The 26000-nt window shown below is 51.4% G+C and overlaps 1 protein-coding gene across 2 annotated transcripts in view; it reads right to left on the bottom strand.

Moving 5' to 3' along the window:
* Positions 1–15306: 15306 nt before the first annotated feature.
* Akap1 (A-kinase anchoring protein 1) overlaps positions 15307–26000 on the bottom strand; it is a 30868-nt gene continuing 20174 nt past the window's right edge. For both annotated transcript variants that reach the window (XM_021648805.2, XM_060386998.1), the window contains exons 3-11: positions 25123–25256; positions 23532–23658; positions 22867–22994; positions 20937–21114; positions 19046–19196; positions 18593–18660; positions 17163–17236; positions 16788–16850; positions 15307–16364 (exon numbers count right to left, since the gene is read on the bottom strand). In XM_021648805.2, coding sequence (XP_021504480.1) covers positions 16290–16364; positions 16788–16850; positions 17163–17236; positions 18593–18660; positions 19046–19196; positions 20937–21114; positions 22867–22994; positions 23532–23658; positions 25123–25256 — 998 coding nt within the window. In that variant the 3' untranslated portion in view covers positions 15307–16289. The remainder of the gene's footprint in view (positions 16365–16787; positions 16851–17162; positions 17237–18592; positions 18661–19045; positions 19197–20936; positions 21115–22866; positions 22995–23531; positions 23659–25122; positions 25257–26000) is intronic.

Raw genomic sequence — 26000 nt, 5'->3', positions numbered from 1 at the left:
ACTCACAACTATGCAAACAGACCCACACACAAATGTACATACAGTCCAAGTTTTAAAAGAAAAAAAAAAAGATTTTAAGCAACCGTTCTTGCATCTTGATTTTCCACAAACGTGACGGCTAGTCCTGGTCTCTGTGGGTACTTGCACTCGCTTGCACATGTACACACACAGATGCGTAGATACACAAAAATGAAATAAATCTCTCTACAAACCAATCATTGTTAAACAAGGAGTGTGGAAGAGATGGCTCAGCCAGTAAAGTGCCTGGCTTCAGAGAGTGATGTTAACGGCCACACATCCAGAATCAGCCTGAGCCACGGGCAGCTGAGGGACGGAAGCCAACCGTTTGCTGTCCCTGCCTCGGTTTCCAACCGTTCATGTGGAGGTGATGGCAAAACCACCCGAAGGTGTTTGGAGAACACAGCCAACCTTCCGCCTCGGCAGGTGCTCGGTGGGGCGGACTGTCTGACCACGTGATGAGGATGGGTTATGGAGCGAACAGCCTAGCTGTCCCGGCCTTCACAGTCCAAGAAAGAGGTCCTGGGATTAACTCCCCCACCTCCTGTCATCCCCTCTGCAGCGGCCAGTCTGACACCAGCTGCATCCTTACACCCCGGGAGAAATTTGCCCTCATCAGCTCACCGAGGCCCACTCTTGGCCCAGCAGAGAGCCTGAAATGCTGAAAGGTAATACATCAGCTACCCGTTATCTAGTCCATCTTTGATTTGGGATCCACTGAAGCATGGCCGCTGCCTGGTTATCGTGGGTCCTGTAAGGCTCTCCAGTAAATAGACTTTTGAAGAAAAAAAAAAAAAGCTGTCTTAGAAAAACTGAAAGAAATCCCACAACAGCAAGACTGCATCTCATTTGTAACCCTTCCCAAAAACATGGCCAGGTCAGGAAACGCCCAGGAGCAGCCTCGTTGCTCATGCTTGAACTCTCTCTTGAGTCCACCTTTGGGAACCCCAGCGTGAGCCCTTACAAACCAGTAGTCTATGATGTGGGGTGCTGACAAAGGGGCCGGAGTCTGCTCACGGGAGCTGATGGAACCACCACTGTGCGTGGCCCAGGACAGCAGTCTGAGCCGCTCTAGAATTTGGTGTTGTCTGTACCAAATGGACAATGGTTTCTACCTCAGGGACGAACTGAGACGATGTCTGTGGGGTTGGCAGACGGTGCCTGGCTCTTAGCAAGTACCCAGAACACTGCCTGCAGGTCCTTGCAACGAGAACTGTGCCTTGGTATCTCAGACCCAAAAAAAGTTAACACCACTGGCTGCTGCTACTGTTATTTGGTCCACCCCAGGGACCTTGGCTCACAGTGAATGTAGACTCCTTCTACCGAAGCTTCCAGAAGGTAGGAGATCCCTGAGCGGCACCAGCGAGCAGTCAAGAACTACAGAAAATGTCAACTGACTGAGCGCTCCTAATCTTTCCAAAGACGGTGACCACAGACGTCTGTGTCATTTTTAGTAGGATGTTTTAAAATTCCGAGAGGAATTCTGTAGTCAGTGAGTCCACTTGTATGTAAGGAACTCGGAGGACTTTCCCAAGGTCACACAGCAAGAACAAAAGCTGAGCTGGGACACCGGTTCAGGGCTCTCAGCTTTGTGCGGTCCTGCCCTGCCCATTCCTGCCACAGCCCCTTCCCACTTCTGCATCGACGGGCTTCCTCCCAGGTCACAGGCACACTGGATTGTCGGCCACGTTCTACCAGACACCCATTTTTCTTACTGAATCAGGCCGCCATTTGCTCCTGAAAGCCTCATAAGTCTTCAATGGATGAGCAGACCTCTTAATCTATTATCCCACAGTCCTATTTATATATGTTTATCCATATGGCTATATAAATAGGGCTTTGAGACATATACGTGGCAGGTTATTGCTGTAGCATGGTTGTTCTCCCCAAGAGGAAAACAAAAATGATGTACGGCAAAGGCTCTTTCCCTGGCGCAGGCTTCCGGCTGATTTATTAAGAGCTGGGTTGCAGTCACATGGTCTGAAGTAAAGAATTTACTTTTGCAAGCGATCTTATCGCTTATTGCAATAGATAATAGAATTATCTATTGCAAAGCGATCCAAGAACAGAACACTCAGAGCTCCAGTTTGCCAGAAAAACGCAAATCTAGGATGGAAGGAACTCGGAGGCTAAGAGCTGTCACTCCTTACATACCTGCCACTCCCACGATACAAAGCATTTCTCTTGTATGTGTGTGTGTGTTTGTACATAAACGTGTGTGCATGTCCAGTGGTGGACATCTGGTGTCTCCCTCAATTGCTCTCCGTATTTTTATTATTATTATTGTATTGAGGCAGGTCTCATGTAGCCTTGGCTGGCCTGAAATGCACCATGTAAAACCAGGCTGGACTTGAACTCGTCGAGACCTACCTGCCTCTGCCTGTTAAGGGCCGGGACTAAAAGGATGCACGGTCACACCTGGCTATGCACCTCATCTTTGGAGACAGGGTCTCTCTCGGAATCCAGAGCTAGCCTGGCCGGCTGGCAGGAGTTCCCTCCACTCCACTGGGACCAAAGATATGCACCACACCCAGCATTCTCCGTACTCCAGATTTAAGTCCCCATGCTTACCATGTAGCAAGCACTTTACCAACCATCTCTTTCCCTAGGGAGCTCTCCAAATTAGTTTTCTTCTGGTTGCAAGTTTAAGTGAGAAAGTTGACAGAAGGACCTTGGGTGGACCAAGGGCAAGAATGGAGCGGAAATGACACAATGGTCCCACCCCCCTCCCACCTCTGCTTCTATCCAACCTTGGCCCTACCTTCCTGGCTCCCTCCACTTGGATGGCCTCCAGGTGAAAGGTCATGGGGCAGCTGACAACTCCCAAGTCCCTAGCTTGTCACTTGTCACTTGTCACTTCTATGGATGGACCCACACACAAAGCCACATGTCCTTTGCTCTGTGCTGGGGTTAGGAGCTGGGGGATGAGGAACCAGAGCTGCAGGATGGGGCAGATGTGGAGAAGATTGGCCCTTCTCCAATGCCAGTGACACAGGAAAAGGACAAGGATGGCTTTCTGTTTCATTCACAGCGCAGACCTGGGGAAGCCCGGGCCCTCTGTGTTTCAGCATCGTCAACTCTATTTTAGGTGCGTTGGCGTTTTGCCTGGGTGTATGTCTATGTGACGGTATGTCAGATCCCCCGGAACTGGTATTCCAGGAGCTGCCATGTGGATGGTGGGAATTGAACCTGGGTCTTCTGGAAGAACAGCCTGTGCTCTTAAACCGCTGAGCCATCTCTCCAGCATCTTCAACTTTAAAACCTAGAGCCGAACGACCCTAGGCAGCAGGTTGTTGCTATCATTCATCAACAGATCTCTGGTGCCTAACCAATGCCTGCAACACGGTCATGTTCAATAACCACCTGTTGAACAAGGAACTGGAAAGTTCCCCGAATCTGGGGGAAGACTGATTGAGATGATAAGAAGAGTGAATTGGGCTCTAACACCCAGTGTTGACCTCTGTAGACACTTGGAACAGTACCTGTGTGTGTATGAATGCCTTATCCGAGATCACGAGTAGGTACCATGATAGGTGCTTTTTTCTTCGCTGTGACGGAATACCCGACAAGAAACAACGCATGTCATCACAGCACGGACGGCTCGGGAGCAGGAGCCGCGGGCGGACGGTCACATTACGCCCGCGCTCAGGAAGCAGCAAGGACAGGAAGTGGGGCTGGGCTCCAAGACCCTAAGGCCCGCCCCCAGTGACGCACTTCCCCTAGCGAGACTCCACTTCTTAAAGGTACCGTAACCTTCCCAAGCAGCGCCAGCGGCTGGGGTCCCTGTGTTGAGGCACACAGACCTCAGGGGGATGTTTCACATGCGAACCAGGTAATAATAACCTGACATCCAGACATCGCCAAGCATGGCGAGTAAGGTTGGGGGCGAAGGTGAAGGGTCGGGGTGAGTCATGATAGCAAAAGGTCTGTAATCCCAGCTGCTTATGAAGCTAAAGCTGGAGGGTCACAAGATCAAGGCCAGGCTAAGCAAGTCCGCCAGACTCTCTTCAAAAAGTGAAAAGGGGGGGAGGGGAGGTGGCTCAGTAGGTAAAAGATGCCTGCCATGAAAACCTAACGGCCCAGGTTTGATCCCCAGAGACCACGGTAAAAGGAAAGAACCGGTTCTTGAAAGTGACCTCTGACCTTCGCACAAACTACGTGGCTTGCATGCGGCCCACACATACAGTCACCATAATGATTTAAAACTCTGAGGTCACATTTGTGTAAATTTGTGGGGGAGGAGCGTGCACTCGTGTGCTTATGTACGTGGAACGTGGAAGTCGGAGGCCAACTTTCAGGAATCAATTCTCTCCTTCTACCAGCTGGACTGCAGAGACTGAATTCAGGTCTTCAGACCGGGCGGTAAGCCCTTCCAGCCACTGAGCCGTATTGTTGGCCCCCAACAATAATTCTTTAATTAAAAAAACTTAAAGAGTCTGGGGGTGTGGCTCAGAGGTGAGTGGTTGGCAGATTTGTCATCTCAGCACTGGCATGAGGGAAGCAGGGGCACTGGGAAGTCAAGGTCATCCTCAGCTACATAGTGAGTTCTTGGCTAGCCTGGGCTATGTGAGGCTGTCTCAAAACAAAACAAAACAAAGACGAAAAACAAGTCGTGCTTTAAAAACTATTTTAGCCGGTGATGGTGGCACACAGTTTTAATCCCAGCACTCAGGAGGCTAAGGCAGACCCATCTCTGAGTTCACAGAGCCAGCCTGGTGTACAGAGCGAGTTCCAGGACAGCCAGGGCTACACAGAGAAACCCTGTCTCGAAGAAACAGCAACAACCATAAAATATTTAAAACAACTTTAAAACTGTTAAAATATGTGCAGGTGCGTGTATACACACACACACACACACACACACACACACACATCCTTAACAAATGGTGACCCAAGGCCTTGCCTGAGGTAACATTTATGACCCTTTGTTCCTCTTGGAGCTCAAGGGGCCTGAGACCACAATGCCATGCAAGAAGCTGTTCAAATCCGATGCCGTTTCCAATGGCTTGGCTGGGAGAGGCAAGATTTCTCTCAATATTGTGAAATCAAAGCAAAGGGTAGCAGTAATTTGTTGGTTGAAGGAGCTCCCTGCCATCCGTAGCCAGGGCCTGGGATCTTTATTTGTCCATTTGTGAAATCTATTCATGGATGCCATAAAGGCTTGGAGAGAAAGCTTTTCTTGGTAGTAATTTCTATTTGCAGGAAAGCAGCAGCTTCTGAGTGAGCTTCTCCGGCATCGCTTTCTCCTGACGCTGCCACTGAACGTAAGCACAGCACAGACCTCAGACCGAGAGCCCATGGGTCACTGCTAAGACCAACTCCATCATTTTTTCAGGTTTCATGGCTTTTCCTAACCGTTCTCAGATTCAGTCCAGGACAGCACACTGCGTTTTCATCTGTCTCAATAATCTTCATTTCATAGGTTAATCCTAAACATATCAACATACAATTTTATTATTTATTGGTTTTTTAGAAAAGATTTCTTTATTTACTATATATATAGTGTTCTGTCTGCATGTACACCTGCACACCAGCAGAGGGCACCAGATCCCACTACAGATGTTTGTGAGCCACCATGTGATTGCTGGGAATTGAACTCAGGACCTCTGGAAGAGCAGCCAGTGCTCTTAACCTCTGAGCCATCTCTCCAGCCCTATTTATGTTTTGTTTTTGTTTTGAGACAGGGTTTCTTCTGTGTAGCCCTGGCTGTCCTAGACTCACTTTGTAGACCAGGCTAGCCTTGAACTCACAGAGATCCGCCTGCCCCTGCCTCCCAAGTACTGGGATTAAAGGTGTGTACCACCATGCCGGGCCAATTTGTTTTATTTTTAAGTTACTTTTGTAAAAGTAACTTTTATTCTCCTGAGGTAATTGTTGTCTTGGTGGCTTACTGTCTCCTTCTGCTAACCTAGGCCTAGCCCTGGAAGCTTCTAGCCTCCATATACAATCTAATGTAGGCCTAGAATGTTTTCAGCCTCTGAGAGTTAATGCTTAATATGCTCCCCCTTTCTAGTTCTTACTGAGCTCTGGGCTGGCTGTTTCAATTCAGCTGTTCTGGCTCAACTCCTTTCCCAGCTAACTTATTCAATAGAGAGAGAGACAAGTTGCAGAGAGAGAACTCAGGTGAAGACTGAATGAGCCAGAGAATGAGAAGGAGCCAGAAGATTAGAGCAGATTACTGAAAGTTAGTTTGAGGCCAAACAGAGCAATTCAGAGGCCAAGAGAGAAGCCAGATTGAATAAGTCAGCTGGGAGAGGAGTTTGAGCCAGAATAGCCGAGTTGAACCAGCCAGCCCAGAGCTCAGTAAGAACAAGACAGGGTGAGCTTATTAAGCAGTAAGTCTCAGAGGCTGAAAACATTCTAGGCCTAGGTTAGCAGAAGGAGGCAGTAAAACTCTGTGACAACACTTGAACCAGGTGATTAAAAGCTTCTTTTACATAATTTGTTGTGGGCTAAGGTCAAACCTCAGGCATGGTAAGGCAAAGTTCTACCACTAGCCCAAGCATGTACATTTATACAAATAAAGTATTTACTTTGTCTAAACAGGGTTTCTCTGGGTAGTCCTAACTATCCTGGAACTGATAAGGGAGGGCCCAGCCCATTGTGGGTGGTACCATCCCTGGGCGGGTGGTCCCAGGTTCTACAAGGAAGCAGGCTATGCAAGCCATATGGAGCAAGCCAGTAAGCAGCACCCCTCCATGGCCTCTGCATCAGCACCTGCCTCCAGTTTTCTGTCTTGCTTTCGTTCCTTTCCCAACTTCCTCCTCTGAAAAACAGTGATATGGAAATATAAGCCAAGTAAAGCCTTTCCTTCCCAAGTTGCTCTTAGACATAACATTTCATCACAGCATGTGACCCTAACCAAGACAACACCCATCCACTCATTCACTTCTGCAGTGCCAGGAACAGAACCCAGGGCCTTGGGTAGCACCCACCTGTAATCCCAGTACTCCAGAGGCTGACACAGGAAGACTGAAAGTTCAAGGTCAGTCAAGACTGTGAACACATTCCCACTACATAGTTAAGTGGTTACTGCCGGGCCTGGTGGCACACTCCGGTGATTCAAGCATTCAGGAATCGGAAGCAGGAGGACAGCTTCACCACTATTGTGGTCTACATGGCAAGTTCTAGCCTGGCCAGGTTTACGTAGTAAGACCACATCTGTATCTACACCCACGTCTATATCTCTATATCTCTATATATCATTTATAACTATATCATCCATGTCTATATCATCTATACAGAAAGAGAGAGATTGCAGCCAGGCCAGTTTAAAGTACCGTACGTTAAGGCTATCTACTGCTACTCGGGAGGCTGAGACAGGAGATTCTCTGTTTGAGCAGTCTGGGGAATTTAGCAACATTGTCTCTCAAAATAAAAAAAAGCTAAAACAAACAAACAACAACAACAACAAAACGGGCCTGTGGCTGCTCCAGGGAGCATAATCTTGAGTTAGGGGCCAGCCAGCAGGCCTCCTAGCCAGCCAGCAGCTGCGCAGGCCTTTGGGTGGTCCTTGGTCCAGAGGCCTCTCCTTCCCTGCCTCCCATCCCAGCCTTCTCCTTTCCTGCTCCCCTTCTTGTCCCTCCCTCCTGGGTCCCCCTCCCTTTGGGACGCCTTCTCCTGTGCCTGGATCATGGTGTGTGTGTGTGTGTGTGTGTGTGTTTTTTTTTGCAGACCCATGACCCCCTCTTAAATTCTCAAAGAACAAAAGGCAAGCCAGGACGGCTAATGCTGGTTTTGTTTTGTTGTCTTCTCTCTCCCGCACAGCCGGTCTCTAAGCAAGTGGGGGTGCACCTGTCTCCATGTGTACTTACATGCATGCTTGACCCCAGACACAAGAGGCACCGCCTGAGAACTGAGGACAGCTCTCTCGTCCCCGCCCCTGCTCTTCTTTCCTCTTCCCCTCCGCTGTTCTCCTTCTCCTCCCTCTCCCCTCCTCTCTCCTACTCACCTTTCCCCTCCTCTTCCCTCCCTAGGCTCAGGATCCCAGTCCTGGTCCCAGGGGCCCTGAGGATTCCTGTCTAGTACCCTCCTCCTCTGAAGTGTCTTACTTCCTGTCCTAAACTGTTGCTCCTCTGAGTCCCCACATCCCAGTGCTTTGCCTCTGAGCTGCGCCCCTCCCCCAGTTTCCTGACTAAGTAGCAAGCCAGCCAGTACAAAGGCTGAATAAACAGTCAGTAGAAATTAACTTGAACGTTCAGGGAGAAGAACAAAGACTTCCGACGTGAGCCAGGGGAGGAATCGTAATTGCCAGGGAGAGGGAGAGAGAGGCAGCAGCCCAGGAGCTCAGGCTGCTGGAGACCTGGAAGCTGGGATGTTGACAGTGGCGGAGACAGTCAGGCGCGATGCTGGCTCGATAAGTGGAAGAGTGAGAATTCTAATTCAAGGAAGATACTGATAGGAAGGGGAACGGGGACACAGAGGAGGGGCAGCGGAGGGGTCCAAAGGCAAATGGTAAGGTCCCTCCTCCCCGCTAAGCATCCTTGCCTGGGCTCGCAGCCCAGTGTAGGTGTTCTCACGGGGACACTAACAACTGCCAAGCAGGCACGTATGGAGACTCCGGGATAGGGGAACAGGCAGAGGCAGCTGGCATCGTGTCTCAGAGTGGAAGAAAGGGTGAGCCTGTGGATCCAGAGAAAGGATCCCCAGGGCCCATGGAAGTAGACAATGAAGACCCACGTAAGAGACTTATATAGAGAAGCAATTTGGCAGGTCCTGTCCTTACCCAATCCATGTGTCAGCTAACAGTGGCGCCTGAGTGCTCAGAGTCCTGACCTGGAGGACAGTACCTGGGGCAGAAGCCTGAAAGAGAGTGCATTGTAAAGAAAGTCCTAGGGGCCAGCCTGAGATGAGAGGACCAGGTTTCTGTGGCTTGAAGGGACTAGAACTGAAGGAAAAAGAGACGTGGAGGAGGTTGGATGCATGATGCCAGGGGACTTTTGAGGGCGGGGAGACTGGTTGGTCATTCCAGAAATGGGATAAAAGGGAACTTCCTGGAGAGTCGCCCCTGGCAGGAAGGAAGCAGCGCCTGTTAGGCTTGTGGTTGGGTCTGACAGGCTAGCCGGAAAGATCTAAACAGCAGCATTTGCAGGAGGGAGACCCCGCCAGACCACCCAACCTCCAGAGACCAATAGGAGGGACAGCTGGGTCCCTGCTGCTATGGTAATGTCATACCAGAGTCCACATGTTCAGCCATTGGACAGAACACACGTGTTGGTGGCTGCAAAGTCACCATGACGGCACACGAGCTTGGGAAGGACCCGTGGAGCCCACCAGGATTTCATCCTTAAGTAACTTCTGCCTTTTCATGCTACGTCAAAGCCCCCAGGAAGGACTAGACCTTCGAAAACCCCTGCTTCTTTCCTTCGTTTGGCAAAAGACATCTCCATGCTCTGTGGCCTCTTAATTTCGTAGATGTTAAAGTGCAGAGAATTAGAGAATCAATGGGCAATTAAGGAGGTGCTGGCAGTTTCTGGCCAAGAGCATATTATTTATTTATTCAGCCAGCCGCGCTCATTTTTAAAGAGCTAACTTCCATTTTGTTTCTGACATCAAAAATAAATCAAACTAAAAAACCGTATACATCATAGCTGGAAAAAAATATTTGCATGATAGGTCGCCCCTTTGATGCCTCAGTAGCAACCTGCAAAAGGAATTTTTGTCAGTGTCAAAAAAAAGATATTAATTCATTCTGCGCTGGCCTTCCCTGAGGGTACCGATGGGATGGAAAAGACAAAAATAAGGTTTTAACTCACTAGTGATTTTCCCACCTCATCTCAAGCTTCTTTTTGATTCTGAGCATCCATTTTCCTGGGTCGTCTTGGGAGGGTTTCGAGATTTCAATCCATTAACACAGTAGTAGTCTGGTGAGATTTCAGAACAGGCTGAGATGAACAGCCACAATGAGGACACAAGCCGCCCTGGGGCTCCCCGAAGATCTCAAGACAGCCTGTGTTTCAGCTCCTAGCCCACCATCTGCCTCCCTAAAGGAGGGGACCCCCTTAGAGGGCCCTCATTTCCCTCCACTCCTCCTCCTGACCCCGCTCGGATTTACCCACTAGGAAGAAAATCAGCCTTGCCACTCAGTCCATATTAGCTTCCCGTTTGGGGATCAGCTCCTTGGCATTTTTGAACCAATGACCTTCTTCCACACACACACCCCCGCCACACCCTTCCTCGCATTCCCCCTCCCCCAGCAGGCTCCTCGCCCCTCCCCAGCAGGCTCCTCGCCCCTCCCCAGCAGGCGTCTATCTTTCTGAGCTACCCCAATGTTGACTCTAGAACAGTGGCTCTCAGACTTCAGGCTGCATCCGAACCACCTGAACGGAGTGCTGCACGGTTCTTGTTCAGGAAGTCTGGGGTGCGAGCTGGGAATTTGCATCCCTAATAAGTTTAATAAGGAGGCAGCGCTAGGAAGAACCTCTGTTCTCAGACAGCGAGGAGACTGAGGGAGGGGATACCTACAGTAGCTTGTGGTGTGGCGCCATCTAGTGGCTCGAGATTGCAACAGCAGCAATCTGCGGTGGGTGGACTCATTGCACTCCTTCAAAAACACTTCTCTTTTACGTCTCTACTTTTTTAGTTTTTCCTTGTTCTTCTTGTTTTTTTTTTTTTTTTTTTTAGTTTTGTTTCATTGTTTCCCCTCCACTCCCCCCGAGGGCCGCTCTGTGTAGCCTTGGCTGTACTGGATTCGCTTTGTAGACCAGCTGGCCTTGAACTCACAGAGATCCGCCCGGACATTCACCACCAGGCCCTGCTGTGCATTGCCAGGAATGAAGTTTCGGACTTCACTCAGGGTTAGGCAAGCACCTTACCTGACCTTTTGGAGGGGCCCTGGGATATGTGCCTATGTGAGGGGGCATTGCACCCTGTGCTCCTCACTCGTGTGCACCTATGTTCTGAAGGTGACAGTGGGGAGGACACGACTGGGCCTATGAGTGCTGTGTTCTCAGAGGCCAGAGACATCGGATCCCCTGGAACTGGATTCCCCGGGGGTTGGGAGCCGCCTGATGTGGGTGCTGGGAACCGAACCCAGGACCTCTCTGAGTGCAGTACGTGATCTCAACCACTGTGCCTGGCTTTTTCATGTGGGTTCTGAGGATAAAAGCCTCACGCTTATACCGCCAGTCACTTTACTGAGCCATTTACCTAGCCCCTCCCGCCCCCAATAATCTTTAAAATAGGTGTTTTTATTATGTGTCTGCATCTAGACACGTGTGTGCATGTGAGTGCCACAGAAGCCAGAAGAGAGCATCACACCTCCTGGAGTTGGAGTTTCGGGCAATTAACTGATAGCTGCCCAGGGGAGGTGCTGGGAACCTGACTCCGGTCCTCTGAAAGAGCACTCTTAACTGCTTGAACAATCTCTCCAAAGGTGATAATGTCTAATCATCTCTCAGCTTCATCTCAGACCAGTTAAATCTATAGACCTGAGAGTGGGCCTCAAGCCTCAGTAGGTTTCACAGTTAAGTCTAACGTGCAGCCAGGGTGGACCATCACAGCTCCAGGGAAGAACTCAACCTTTGATGAGCAAAGGCACAGACTCAGAGTCATTAAAACGAAGATAAAGACCTAGGAGCAGCAGCTTGCACTTATGTGGACCAAATTACATGGGAATTTTGGCACTGAAGCACAGCCAGAGAACAGAGCCTGAGTCCCGGAAGACACAGGTTCAAGGCCAGGCTCAGCTGATTGTGTGAGCTAGTACCTACCTCACCAGAGGTTACAGGACCCCACAGAAAAGTGGGAAAGCCCCCCCCCTTAGGCTAGCGCCATCTGCCGGTAGAATCATTGACACACCTCCTCAGAAACGGTTCCTGGATTTGACAGAGTCAAACGGCTCTGGGTTTGACTCGGCTTTGTAGCCCCTGGCAGGCTTGGCATCTGTACACAGGCACTTGCTGAGGAAACCCAGAGGAGCAGTCAGAATGCCTTCCTTGTCCCCCTGCCAGGGAGACCGGAGAAAGACGAGAACTCCATCCCAGCTCAGGGAGGAGGTAGCAGCTTTCCTTGCCCAGAGCACCAGGTTCCTCCAAAGCCGTCTGTCTCCACCAGATGTCAGAGGGCCTATTTCTCTCAAGAAGCAGCCAAGATCTCACTTAGGTCCTTTTCTTTGTAAAGGTGTAAGTCAGTCTCCTTAAGAGGAATCTTGGGCTTTGGCCCCTGTTTGCCAAACAAATTAGGCCCCACATCAAACCTGGAAAGCCTGTCAAAACTCAGCTTCACTTAAATGCACAGCTATTGCACGGTGTGTGTGTGTGCTACGTCACAGCACACATATAGAGGTCAGAGGACAACTTCCGGTGTTGGTCTTCACTTTCTACCCGGAGACAGGTAGGTTTGCACACGGCTACGTCAGGCTGGCTGCCTGAGAGCTTTCTGGGGGTTCTTGTTCTCCTCCTATCACGGGCACACTAGGATCACAGATGCACACTGCAGCCTCCAGCTTTATGTGGGGTGTGGGGGTCTTTGCACTTGCATTTGTCCATCACCTCCACCTTAAAAAAAAAAAAAAAAAGAGGAACAGAGAACAGGGAACTTGCGCCAAGTCAAGAATATGGCACACAGGTGGCCCTGTGGCCAGCTGTCTTCCGAGAAAGGACAGCAGCTGTGGTGGTTTGAATAGGAGGGGTGCCACAGGCTCCTGGATTTGAATGCTTGGTCTTTAGGGAGTGGCACTACTTGACAGGATTAGGAGGTGTGGCCTTGCTCAAGGACATGTGTCTATTGGGGGAGGGGTCTGTGGTTTCAGCTCTCCAACCTAGGCCCCAGTGGCACTGTCTCTTCCTGCTGCCCGCCAATCCAGATGGCAAACTCAGCAACCTCTCCAGCACCATGTCAGCCCATGCACCGTGACAGTAATGGACTAAACCTCTGAAACCGTAAGCCAGGACCAATTAAACGTTTCCCTTTATAAGAGTTGCTGTGGCCATGGTGCCTCTTCACAGCAATAAAATGCTGGCCAAGACCGGTGCCTAGACCAACGGTGCCAAGCAGGCTGAGCTAGAGTGGATCACAGATGACACACAAACTTCGACACACAAACCTCCTCCTGGTGGCTCGTGACACATCTACTTCCCAAGCCGACCTCCATCAAGGGTTAGCTAAAGCTACTCCAGGACGTCCATGGGCGGAGGGGAAAGCAAAGCATGACTGCCCTCGCAGCTGCAGCCCCCGTGACTCATATCTCTGCCTCATAATCAGCCAGGAGCCCTATGTCCACCGTTAAGCCCAACAGGGCTGAAGGTCAGTTTTGTTGTGGAGTATATAAGCTCCTTGGCAAAGGGACACGGTAAAGCAGAGATGGCCGGCCAAATGATTCTCATATTTAAGGTTCGTGTATCCTGACAACAGACACAGTCCAAAGGAAAGGTGAGTCAAAGTGAAAGCCCAAGGCAGCTGTGTAAAACGCAGGTGTGCGGCGAAGATGGCAAACAGTTGGGTCAAAACACATTTTACAATGTCGACTGGGCTTAATGCCACAATTCAGAAGCTCGGAGCCAAGAGAGTGGCACACACCTGTAACCCTAGCATCCAGGAAGCAGGCAGGACTGAAAAGTTTGAGGCCACTTCACACACATTCTCTCAATCACTTTTAAAACTTCTACCAGTGTGTATCATGTGGGGACAACACACGTGCTAGGACACAGAGGTCAGGGGGCAACTTTTTTTCCCACCCTGAGTTTTGAACTCGGGTCATCAGGCTTGCACAGCAAATGTCGTTACCTGATGCTGAGGAGCCTTTCCCCCACCCCAGTCTTGTTGACCTCATTCGTCTTGCCTCTGCCTCCCAAATGCTGCTTGTGTGGTAACGCCTAGTCCATCTGGCGTAAGGCTGCTGGTACTAGTACCGATACAGGAGCCACAGATAGGTGTTGCTGGCAAGGCCAGGAGTGTGGACAGTCGGAGCAGAAATCTCCAGAGCAGAGTGCACACCGGGTCTCAGACTCCGCGGACCTCATTAACCTTTGTCTCTATTACACGCTGAAAGTGCCCTTGTTTAAGTGAACAATATTAAAATTCCTTGATTTTTTTTTTTTTTTTTTAAATTGTGGCTCTTGGGGAAATTATCACATCAGTGAGTCGGATTGTATTTCTCCTGTATCTTATCAGTCATAAACTTCCACTAGAAAGAGACCCCCCCCAACCTCTCCAGGACAGTGTCAGTGGAGGGAGTTAAAAGCATTCATTCATGCTTTGGCTTGGGTGCTGCTACAAGTTTCTTCCTGGGTTGATTCGTGTTTAAGTTTTTCACAGCAACAAAACCACTGATTGCTTCTGTATTCCTCCCTGCTTCCCGATGATCTAAGACCGTGTCCTGGCCGACCATTTTAAGTACCAGCACTCAGGACAGGGGACAGGGATCCGGAGAAGCGGTTGACACCACCCGGCTCTGTGACGTGGCTCCGTTCTGCTTTCTAAGTAGCTCAGCTGCAAAGGGTGCCTGCCTCGATGGCTTGTGACTCTGCATCACTGTAGGTCAGCACAGCTCGCTGTGGGATGCTGTGGTACCTAATCTTTTTCTTTTTCTTTTTTTTTTACCTTAGGCCTGTGACGGCTGCAAGTGACTTCAGTTCTCAGGAGCTGTGCTTGCTGTAGCGATAACCCCAGAACCCGGGCTCTGCTGTGACCGGCCAGTCCTTCTCTGTCTCTTGGGGCTCAGAGGATGCAAACACCTGAAGCAAGCTGAAAGAATCAGCCTGTCCCATCGCAGTCCAGGCCTCCATGACCCCACAAGCTTCTGGTTTATACCGAGATGATCCCGGGTGGGATGGAAGTCTCTGATGAGCTTACCTGCAAAACTCTAAAAGCCCTGCTTCTCTGAAGATGGAGTGCTTGACCAGTGTAGGTCCTTCGCGACTGGCTCTCCATCCCGCTTTTCCTCCCCAGCTCCCAACCATGTCCCACGGAACCATCCAAGGATGAGACCAGAATCTGTCTCCTCCCCAGACCCTATGACTCTGGCCCAAGGAGCCTGTCTCAACACCTCATCCATCCCAAGGGAAGCCCTCTGGTGTCATCAGGACTGCAGAGGCCTGCGCCCCTGTCCCCTGTCCCCTGTCCCCGTATCCTCTTGCTATGTCAGACCCCATTGTTCTCTGAATGCAGAAGCCACCTGGTGGGGGAAGGGGCAGAGCTGGCCAAACTGTCTTCTCAGATCATGGGATCTTCTTTTATTGTGGTCCTTGGAGAGCCACAGCTAGACCCTCCGAGCATGGACCACCCCGCTCACAACCACCTCCTACCCCCCCAAATCTCTGCCACCAGTCAAGAAAAATGGACTCAAGGTTATCATTTATACAATTCATGATTTATGTACGTCCAAGATACTTAAGTTATTCTTAAATTGCACAATGCTAAAGACAGTCTATAAAAGAGTCAAACACACCACTGCAAGGTAATCCAATGAGTTATTTTTTTTTTTAAATAAATGCATACAGAAAAAAAAAAATCAAATCCCCAAATAACAATCTCCCATACAGCTGCCTGTCTGCACAGGAAGTAGGAGCAGCAGGGGGCATCGGCCCCACTCTGTGGGATGGACTTCTAGTTCCTGGTGAAGAATGTGGAAGAGTTTTTTTCTTGTTTGTTTGAGTTCCCTTTGTTCTCCAGTGTGTCTTGTACAAAATATTACATATTTAAACATATATTTACATAGTTTGCACAGATAGAAAATGGTTACAAATTACAACCAGGCTTGGCAAGAGAAGAGCTTCCCCCGCTCCCCAGCTCACTGGGGTCAGGTGTGACATTATTTACATCTATGCTAAAAAAGTCCGAGCTGGAGGAAGTATATAAAAACTGGCTAAATACCATCAATTCATCCTTGTGAGCTATACAGGGAATCGGTTACTCCCTGAAAAAAAAGACTGAGGTTGACCCTCTCAGCCAGCCCCACACCCGCCCCGGCCTGCCTGCTGCAGTGTGTGGGGTTTTGGTGTGGAGAGGGGAGCGGACAGAATGGGAACAGGACAGCCTGGTTAAGAGACCTCCCTGCAGACGGCCCCCAGGCGGGCTAAGCCAGCGGGCTGGTGAAACACCATCCAAAGGCTCTGAAAGGAACCCGAAGCTCCTCCTGGGGGAGGAACCTGCTTCTCCACAGGACTACAGAATGGGGGAAAGAAGACTCGAGAGAGCGCGAGCGAGCAATGTTTGTTACTCTGCTGTAAATCTCTGTCCTGAGTGCCAAGCCCAATCTCAACAGTGAAAAAAAAAGAAAAAAGGAAAAAAAAAAAAAAGAAAAAGAAAAAAGACTGAAGCTGCTCAGGGGGTCAAAGGCTGGCATAGTAACTGTCCACCCACTGTGCAAGGCCTCGCTCCACCAGCGACCGGTTTATCAGCACCACCTGCAAGATAGAATTTCCTTCAGAGTTCTGCACGGTACCTATGGGCTGGGTCTCAAGTCAGGGAGGGTCCTCCTACCCCGGCCTCCAGTCATCAGCCAGGGACAGGCTCAGGCGCCGAGCACAACCACGGCAGGGTTCTTGCTCAATGGCTGTTGCCACTTTGACTGAGGATATGGACCAAGGTCCCGGAAGGTCTAGAGGAGAGTCTCCCCTGCTTGGCACTAATTGTCCTTGGTGTTGGGACAGGCTGTCCCAGAACTTACGTGTTCAACACACGCCTAGTTTCATGACACTAAAAAATCCCCATTCTCAACCGTGGCACCCGGTGTCCCCCGGGAGGGCACTAGTCCACAACCGTGTCCTCTAACAACTAGCAGAACTAGCTCCCAGGAAGCCCACTGGGGACAAAAGGGGCAGACTCACTTCATCTCCAACCACACTCCACAGCTGAATCAGAGGAAGGCCAGTTGCGCTGTAGCTTGTCACCTGCAGGGACAGGGGCAGAGGCCAACGCCTTAGGCTGTGCACACAAAACCCAAGACGAGCTCTGCTGTGTAACCTAGACGGGCCTCACTCGGAATCCTGCGGTAGCCCACAGCATGCTGGGGTTGTAGGAGTGCACCAGGCCTGGCTTAAACACCCCTTGAAGCTTGCCGGTCACTCCAGGCTCATGGCCATAGGACAGAAGGAATTTAAAGGTCAGCTCTCGAGAAGCCTGGACACTTACCTGCATTAGGCAGGAAGCCCACTGACAGCCCCTGGCTGCTCGGCCGGCCTCCTCCCGCCCCAACCATGTACCTGGGCAAGCAGTGCTGCGTTGCCTGTCATCTCGCTCATGGCTGCGTCCGCCTCTGGTGAAAAGTGGTCATCATCTAGAAGGGAAGAAAGAGAAAAGGCAGGGTTCAATGCCCGCTGGAGCAAAGCAGTCTTGTCACCTCCAGGCTGCTCTGGACGCTGCAGATGTCAGGACTGTCTAGGACAGCCAAACTGCCAGCAGGGCCTATGCCTCGAGTGGGTGAGCACAGGGAAGACCTGGCCACAAGGGTCTCCATAGGGAAGACAGAAAGCCTGCCTACGATGCAAGCAGGCCCCGTCCCCAGCTATCTGGGGGACAGCTGTGCTGACCAAGTGTGTATATCTCCACAAAACAAGGAAGGCCCCAGAAGTCAGGAGGGCAAAGGCTCATCTCCAAAGTCCAAGTGGCTCCCACCGTGCCGTAGGTGGCATTCCAATCCAAGCAGTTGGCCCAGTATGGGCGGCTGCCCTCTAATAGGCAAGACTCCAAGGGGCCCTCTACTGGCTGGCTTACAAAGGTACCGTATAAGAACATGCCCAAGGCAGGAAGGGTGGAAGGCAAGCGCTTGGACCCTGTGCCAGGAGTCTTGGGATAAAGCAGGGCCTGTTTCCGTGAGTCTGGCCAGACTGCTTAGATGGACAGAATGGAGAGAAAGGCTGGGAAGAAAGAAGGGGAAAATGAAACTGAGCCTGCCAGTGCTCTGACAGAACTTTGGCTGGACTGTAATGTTTCTTTTTCCCCTTTTCTCTCTTTCTCCATTCTTTCTCCTTTTTAAAGATAGGGTCTTGCTGTGTATGTAGCTCAGGCTAGCCTCAAACTCCTGGCAATCCTCCTGCCTTGGCCTCTTCAGTACTAGGATTGAAAGTGTGTGCAACCCCATGCCTGCTTACACTGTAGTATATCTAGCACACTTTAACTACTCTGGACGAACAGGATCTGAAGGGGCCTGCCTGGGAGAGTGTGACAGGTTAAATAGACTTTACCTACAGCCATAGGAAGCTGCAATCTGCTACTTTCCACATCAGTGCACACAGGACTCTCACAGATACCATCAAGTACCATCCCATCAGCCCAAAGGACAGTGAGGCTTCCTCTAGCAAGGCTTTCAGTCCCAGACACACAGGTCGGCACAGCCCCTACCATCCATGCCCATGCCCAGCAGCCTGCCCTCTCTGGACCATGCTCTGAAGTATATCTCCCTGGGGCCTCTCGAGCCGGCAGCCAGGTAAAGTGCAAAGCTGCAAAGCAGCATTGGCATCGCTTGGGGACTTGCTAGAACCTCCACGGCCCTGGGCCTCAGTCTAGACCTACTCAATCGGAAGCTAACAGTGACACCAACCATGTTTACACAGGCTGCAGGGGAGAGGAAGGGCTCCAAGAAAGCCCTGTGTTCACCAGTGCCCAGCCCATGGCTGGACGCTCCGCCTGTTACCTGACAGCGGAACCACACTGTCCAGAAGGACTTCTGCTCCCTGGAATGGCAGGGTCACAAAGTCAGACCTGGAAAGGCAAGAAAGGTATGAGTTTAACATGGACTGCCAGGACTGGAATTGCCCTTCTACTTTAGCACAGCAGCAGCTACAATCCAGGATGGCGCGCCCATCTGAATGTGGGCGGGCAGCTGCTACAGCCTGATGACTCAGAGGGGCACCCTTCACCAAACTCAAGCCTCTCTCTCTCTCAGTTTTGATGCCTGGCCCTTGGGAGCAGCCTTCTAGTTCTGTGTAGCTGAGGCAGGCCGTCATGTTTGCTTACACTGACTGTTAACACAAAGTTGGCAGCAGGAAGGAAGACTCCAGCCCCACCTGAAGCTGGGCAGAACTGGGCCATGCCCCCCGTGCCATGCAGGGGGTGACTCGTGACTGGTCGAGGAGTCCCCACTCACCTAATTTGCCGGAGCACGTCGACCTTCACCCTCTTATATCCACCATAGTCCACGTAGCGAATCTCCACCTCATTGGTCTCCTCATAGGAGGCCACTACCTGGGCTCGCCACCAGGCCCCGTCCGCACCAGGGGCAGCGCAGATAACAGTTACTGCAGGGTGGGAGGATAAGTGTGTGGAACACGTCTGGCCTAGGAACCGGCCAGGAGGGCTACCCTGGTCACTGCTCCCCACCTTCCCACATTGTCAGAGGCATGCATATCCATGGGGAGGGGACAGGGGTGACACAGATCTTCCACAAAAACAAAAACAAACAAACAAAAAAACCTTTCCCAGAGCCCAAGACAGGCAAGTGAAAACCCAGGAAATCCAGCTTAGCATACCCCCAAAACTACTCAAACACAAATGAAGGGCCTTCAGTTGACAGCCGTGACTCTGAAATCTACTGCAGCCTAAAACTAGCACAACACAAAACTGAGACAACAGGGATGAGGGCCTGCCTTCTGTGTGCATGTGCATGGATGTGGGGATCAAATATAAGCTTAGCTGCCACTCCTCAGATACTGCACTTTTTTTTTTTTTTAATGTTGGCTGGCCAGTGAACTCTAAGATTCTGGCTACCTCTGCCTCCCCAGTACTGGGAACACAATCATACAAACCAGGCACACTTTCTTTTTTTAACAAGGGGAAATCAAATTCACATCCTGTGGCGAGCACCGTACCAAGCTACCTCCCAGCCCCCGTGCCCGAGGAAAAGTCCCTGAGAATCAAGAAGTGCCAAGCACAGCTGACCTTAAGTACCTAGAATCTGGTCTACTCCACTCCACGACAACTCCGATGGAGAGCCTGACCAGAAGGGCAGCCTAGCTCACACCATCCTCCTCTGCCTCGGGGAGCACACAGTGCCCCAGGCTGCCACCGAGCTGGGCAGCCGTGGGGGGTGAGGGTCACGGGAGCTGACTACACTTGGTCCTGATCCAGACAAGGCTATCGTGCATCTGCCCTTACTCCAGTTTCATCTTTACTTCTGGCTAGAGCGTTAAGAGAGTCTGATAAAAACTAAAACTTCATTCTTCCAAGGGGGTGGGGGTGAGGGCTGTTACAGATACCTCAAAGCCCACGAGGAGACTGGGGAAATGTTTTGATGTTTAGTCCCCTCCCCACTGATGAAAGCAACAAGGGACCAGTGACATCCCAGCCCCTGCTCAGGTGTGGCCTGAGCAAGTCCCTACATTTCAGAGATGGTTTTCTCACTTGTCATGTGGCAACAGCCCAGGCCACAGCACAGGTGAGAAGGATATACCCGAAGAGCCCTCCACGACACAGACAGCTTATCCACTCCCTCCTGGTGGGCAAGCCTGGGTACCACTTAATATCATGCCACTTAGAAGACACAAAGCCCAGGCCAGAGAGGTAGTAGCTCTGTGGCTCCAAGCAGGTTGTGTTCCTGAAGACCTGGGTTTGATTCCTAAGATCCACATGGTGGCCCACAACCACCCATAACTACCTTTCTGGGGGACCTGAAGACCTCTTCTGCCCTCCATGGGCACCAAGAACACATGTGGTGCACACACATACATGCAGGCAAAATACTCACAAAATGAAGAAATGTCATTTTTTAAAAAGGCATAAAATGTCAGGGCTATGATCTGAGTCCACCAGTCAAAAAGGTCACTCTAATTCCACTGCTTGGTCAGTCAGCACCACTAGCCAGAGAACTCGACCCGGCACCATTCCATGACCATGCAGGCTCAGGGATGCTGTCCCATGAGGGAGTCCCCATCGGTCTTTTCCTGGTCCAGGCCAAGGGCAGAATGGACAACCCGCCTCGCCTACATGTCTTGGCCTAAGCAGAAGGCAGGGCTCTCCCTGACTCTCTAGGTGGCACTTACTTTCCACCGGGGTGGGCAAGGTGGGGATTCCAGGCTGAGAGTAACAGAGGTACATCTGCTGGTCCAGACTGCGCAGCGCATGGAAGGTGGGGTGTGTGTGCTGCTGGACAAACAGGTGTCCGGCGTTGACCTGTTTGACCACGATGACTTCCACGGTGATACCATCGGGCAGCATGAGCTAGAGGTGGAAGAGGCAGCCAACACTCTTATCAGTTCTTTTCATGTTTGGGATATGTTCCGAGGACCCGGGACAAGTCCGTGAACTGGCGCAGCCATCCAGAACATGGCACCCAGATAGCGGAGGGCTGCTGGCAGTTGTGTCGTGCCAAGACCTGCTCTTACAGGTAGCCTCACCTCAGAAACAGACAGGGTTATCCCTAGCCCAAACTAGGCAGCCAGAGGCCAACTGCTGGATCCTCCACACAGGCTGGGCAGGGGTCCATCCCCTGGAGCATGCCTGCCCTCCCAACCCCCTCTCCTCTACCCCTCCTACTTCTTTTGATGAGTCAAGGAAGGCAAATATGTGAGTGAGCAGTTTGCTCAGAACAACATGTCTGAAAAGCCTTGGTGGGCAGCCTCAGGCCCCTTTGGACCTGCAGCTGACTCCAGAGCTTACTGCCTGGAAGAATTTCCCTGTCTCAGAAGAACAAGGAGCAGCCTCAAGCCAGGCCCACTGTTAAGGTCTGCCAGAGAATGCATCCTGTTTACTCCTCTGTGCCTTCTACTTGGCCCCTAAATCCTAGCCCCCTCCACCCCTTCGATATCCCCCAACCTCTCCACTTTGGGCAGGGGTCTGTAGGTGTGCTCAGCAGCTAAGGCCCCGTGTGAAAGGCCCGAGCAGAGCTCTGGAGAAGGCTTCTGTTCCAGCCCCGTTTCTCCCGATGCTATGCTATAGGCAGCAAAGGAGAGCTCTGCACACAGGAGGGTTTAGATTGCACCATCAAGCCTGTGGCCCCAAGAAGGATGATTCTTGACCTCTACGGGTCCCCCCAGCCCTGCTGACTTCAAAGCACCTGGAGTCTCCTCCCTGGGCCCACTGAGCAAGGAGAACACAAGGGAAGAGAACCATCCACACTAGCTATTCCATTATTTATGAAGAGAGGCTACAGCCAAGCCTCCCGGGGAATCCTCTAATTCAGAAGCAAAGCACGGAGCAGGGCCCAGCCCACTCCCTAACGCCTACGGTGAAAGGAAAGCCCCTGCCCCGCCCTCCCACAGGACAAGGGTCTCTGGTGGGGCAAGACAGAGCTGAAACACCTACCATCCTGAACAAAACCCAAAGGGGCAATGTTCCTGAAGCGGCTTGCTCAGCCCATCTGTGAAATGCAATAAACAGTCTGTGGTCCACAGAACCCTGCGTCTACTCCCACTGACCACAAGTGACCCAATGAGGGCCAGAGGCATGCCTGCTCATTGCTCTTGGAGACACTACCTTCTCTTCTGCTAACCTCTTGGGTTTCCAGGTGAAGGACTCTGCATTAGAGGAGGGAATCCTTCACCAGGGCCGCTATTCGGCCCAGCTGACTAGAAAGAACGTAGAGGCCCATATAAGTCTCACCCAAATCCTTCTTGGAAGGTCCTACCCAGGCCTCTGGTGCTGGGAACTGAGTGGCTTTGGGTGCAGCCCTAGCTTTTCAGAAGCCCCACACCCATGCACCTGGCTCACTCCTCCATCAGCAACAACCTAGAAAAAAGAAAGCATGCCCAGGTAGCAGGAAAGTATAGTCTTCCCAGAGTGAGGTCAAGAGGCCCTGGCTCCTTGCCAGCACTCTATCCTGTCCTCAGAGAACATGCCGGCAGCAGAACCGAGTGGAGGCCAGAACAGAAAGCGCACGTGATCATGCCTGCTTGGCCCACATGCTAAGAGTCTGCCAGCTGGGATAAGTTTAGGGGAAGGGACGAGAACTGAGATTCCGGGGAGCGCGCTCACCCATGACGTCATCGGCAGGGAGGGCAGCGCCAGCGAAGGCAGTGGTGGCGCGTAGATATTGGTGAGGTTCAGTTCCTTAAACTTCTTCCCAATCAAGTTCAAAGCTTTGTCTACGTGGTGCTGAGAGCCTAAGGGCAAAGGACAGGACACACAGCCTCTGTAGATAAGAGAAAATTGACAGCAAACACAAACCAACCCTCATGCCCCTCCACAGGATTCTAATGTGCAAGGGTTCTCTAAGGTGCCCGACATCTGGCTCTGCTTTAGGAACGGAATCGTTTGAGTCCCCTCCCTTTTGACACCTCTGCCATTCTGACCCACAGTCTGAACACAAAAGTAGTCCACAGATGGGAAAGGTAGAGACGGATTCAACCAGAAGGTACCTGTGCTCTGTGAGGGAAATGTGGGTGACAGACACTGTGACCTAAGACCCTGGCTCTGTCCACTGAGCACCATCCTTATCCTGGCCAGACAGAAATGGCGCCAAGGGGTCAGTTCCCTGTGAGCACCTGAACTGGAGGAGCCAAAAACCCAATGTACCCTCTACCTAGAAACCTACAGTTTCTGTTCAGAGGCTAAAACCTCAAATGGACCATTGCAACCTGGATGCTACCGCCTTATGTTTCGGGCGAGGGAGCTAAGTGCGGGGCAACTGTGCCACTGACCTTCTATGTGGCAGATCTGGATGTTCTGTGTGTAAGGCAGAGTGGAGATGTAGATCTTGGCACCAGATGTCTGCTTCAGAAAACTCACGTACCGGCCCTGCTTGCCAATCAGTCGGCCAACTAAATGCTTCCAGGGAAAGAGAGAGAGAGAGAGAGAGAGAGAGAGAGAGAGAGAGAGAGAGAGAGAGAGATGAGGGCAACAGGAAACCAACTCCTTGCTTCTGAAGGACCCAGGCTTGTTTTGTGTAAAGTCAAACTCACATTGTTGGTGTCAGCATTTATTTTCGGGACTGTTCTAAGCACTAATGTTCACTCCTAGCACCTATGAACAGACAACTTTATCATCTTACACATTAAGAGAAACGAGCCAGGACGTGCTACGGAACCCACCCAAGATCACACAGCTGCCGAGCTGAGCAGCTGAAGGGGCGGCCTGCCCCAGGACTCGGCATCTCATCCCAAACATGTGGCCCAGACCCAGAATTTTAGACAGCACCCCTCCCACACACATACGCCGAACGTTTCCCTGCTAGAAGGGTTGACTAATTCCTCACATCCCTGCCCCTCCAAGTCCACTAGGGGCCACAGACAAAGAAACTTGCTGGACAATGAAAGCCTGAGAACACTCCCCCCCATCACTAAGGGACAGCATGTACGAGTACCCAATGCACTTGTACAAATTCAAGGCAAACAGAAAATTTAAGCATGACCTAAGACAGGCTCCGAAATAATTCTCAATGACCCTAGCCTTGGAGGGCAGCAAGGGACATGGTCCCTACTCACCCAGAACCTGCCTCACCATGCCCTCTGTGACCACTGAGGACAGGATTGGTAACAAGGTCCCTGGGGAAGAAAAACTACCGCAGGAGCCAGCAGCCCGGGGTCAGCACAGGAGTCTTGACCCAAAGTTCAGACTGAGCCAGGTCTTCAGCTCAGCACAGAGCCAAGTGCCCTGGGAGTAAGCAGTCTGCCAATTATTTCTGAGCCCCAGCCATAAACACTAATAAGTTGTTGAGTTCTAACAGCAAGGGGCTAGAAACCACTCAGGCACTGGGGACTGATGAAGCAGCAGACGCTCATACAATGAATAATGCAGTTAAAACAATGTTTTTAAAGACTAGCACGGGAAAATGAAATTGTTAAATATTTAGAAGTATTAATTAAAACGCCACAGTGTTGGCTCCGGCAGCCACAGGGTGTGAGGTGAGGGGGGAATGCACATGCCTGCAGCTGCTCCCAGGCAGGGCTAGAACTGGCCTGCCTTGGCTTCTGTTTCCAGGCTTTCTGTTCTCTATAGCAGTTTAAGCTCTGCTCAGTTATCCAGCACACTTTCCAGTGCGGAGCAGGGAAGGGGTCTGATGGCCAGCCGTCAGACTCGTGTTTGCTAGCATTGTTAAGATGTGAGCCCCACCCCACAGAGAGGAGCCTGGGGGACCAGCAAAGCACATGAGTGAGGTAAGAATGGTGTCCCGTGGTCCACCTACAGCTTCCTAGCCCGGTCCATCTGATTTGCTGGCCTCCTTTAACCCTGGCCTTAAGGGAACTTTGTGTTCCCACAGAGTCCAGCCTAAAGGAATGTCACCGCCCTTACCTTTGGCACCTCAATCTCCCAGATGATGAGGTCAACCTTCTTAGGGTTGGCGTCCGCCTGGACATTCTGGGGGCTATCTGGCTTGGTGAGCCCGCAACAGCTATCCACTGAATCCATGCTGTTCCCGTCAGAACCTGCAGACGAGGAAGAGGCAGATATAAAAATACACACACACACACACACACACACACACACACACACACACACAGACGCCAGCTCAGCCCTAACTATCACAGCTTCCCAAAGTCACAATACTGGGAGGCCCTGCACACACACACACACACACACACACACACACACACACACACACCCTTCTGCACACTTGGCGGACACCACTTAGCTCACAGACTAGAAGGCTCAGTAAAACCCAATGAAAAGAGGCCTAGGGTACCCATACACCTAATTTTAGCCTGTCACTTAACAGTCCTGCTTGCTTATTTGGCAGCAGTGCCTAGCCACAGCTGCTGGGACAGGCACACACGTGGTAAGCTAGGAAGACACACTGAATACCCAGGGAGGGGCGTATGTGGGGTACAGTGGGGATGAGAGCCATCAAGATGACCTACAGATGTAGGTGGTTCCAGGAGCACAGGCCTTGACCTTCCTGTCACAACCACCTTACTCCCTTATCCAAATGCCCCAGCCCCTTAGACCAAGGATCTCTAGTCTCCAAGGTCTCAGGCCCAGGCTCAGGGAAGGAGGTGCTCTGGGGTAGGTGGACAATCACAGTAAGAAAACCTACTGAGGATCCCCTTCTCAGTCCTGATGAGGGCCTGCTACTCCCTGCCAGGCGAGGACAAAGGCAGGTGGGCCTCCTCCCTTCCCCCCTGGGCCTGGCTTGTGAAGCTCTGAATAGGGGTGGCTCACATAGCCCTTAG

This window comes from Meriones unguiculatus, chromosome 7, assembly GCF_030254825.1.
Source record: "Meriones unguiculatus strain TT.TT164.6M chromosome 7, Bangor_MerUng_6.1, whole genome shotgun sequence".
In the NCBI taxonomy this organism is placed as follows: domain Eukaryota; kingdom Metazoa; phylum Chordata; class Mammalia; order Rodentia; family Muridae; genus Meriones; species Meriones unguiculatus.
The sequence above is the reverse complement of the archived record's forward strand: the minus strand, read 5'-3'. Positions and strand labels throughout refer to the sequence as shown.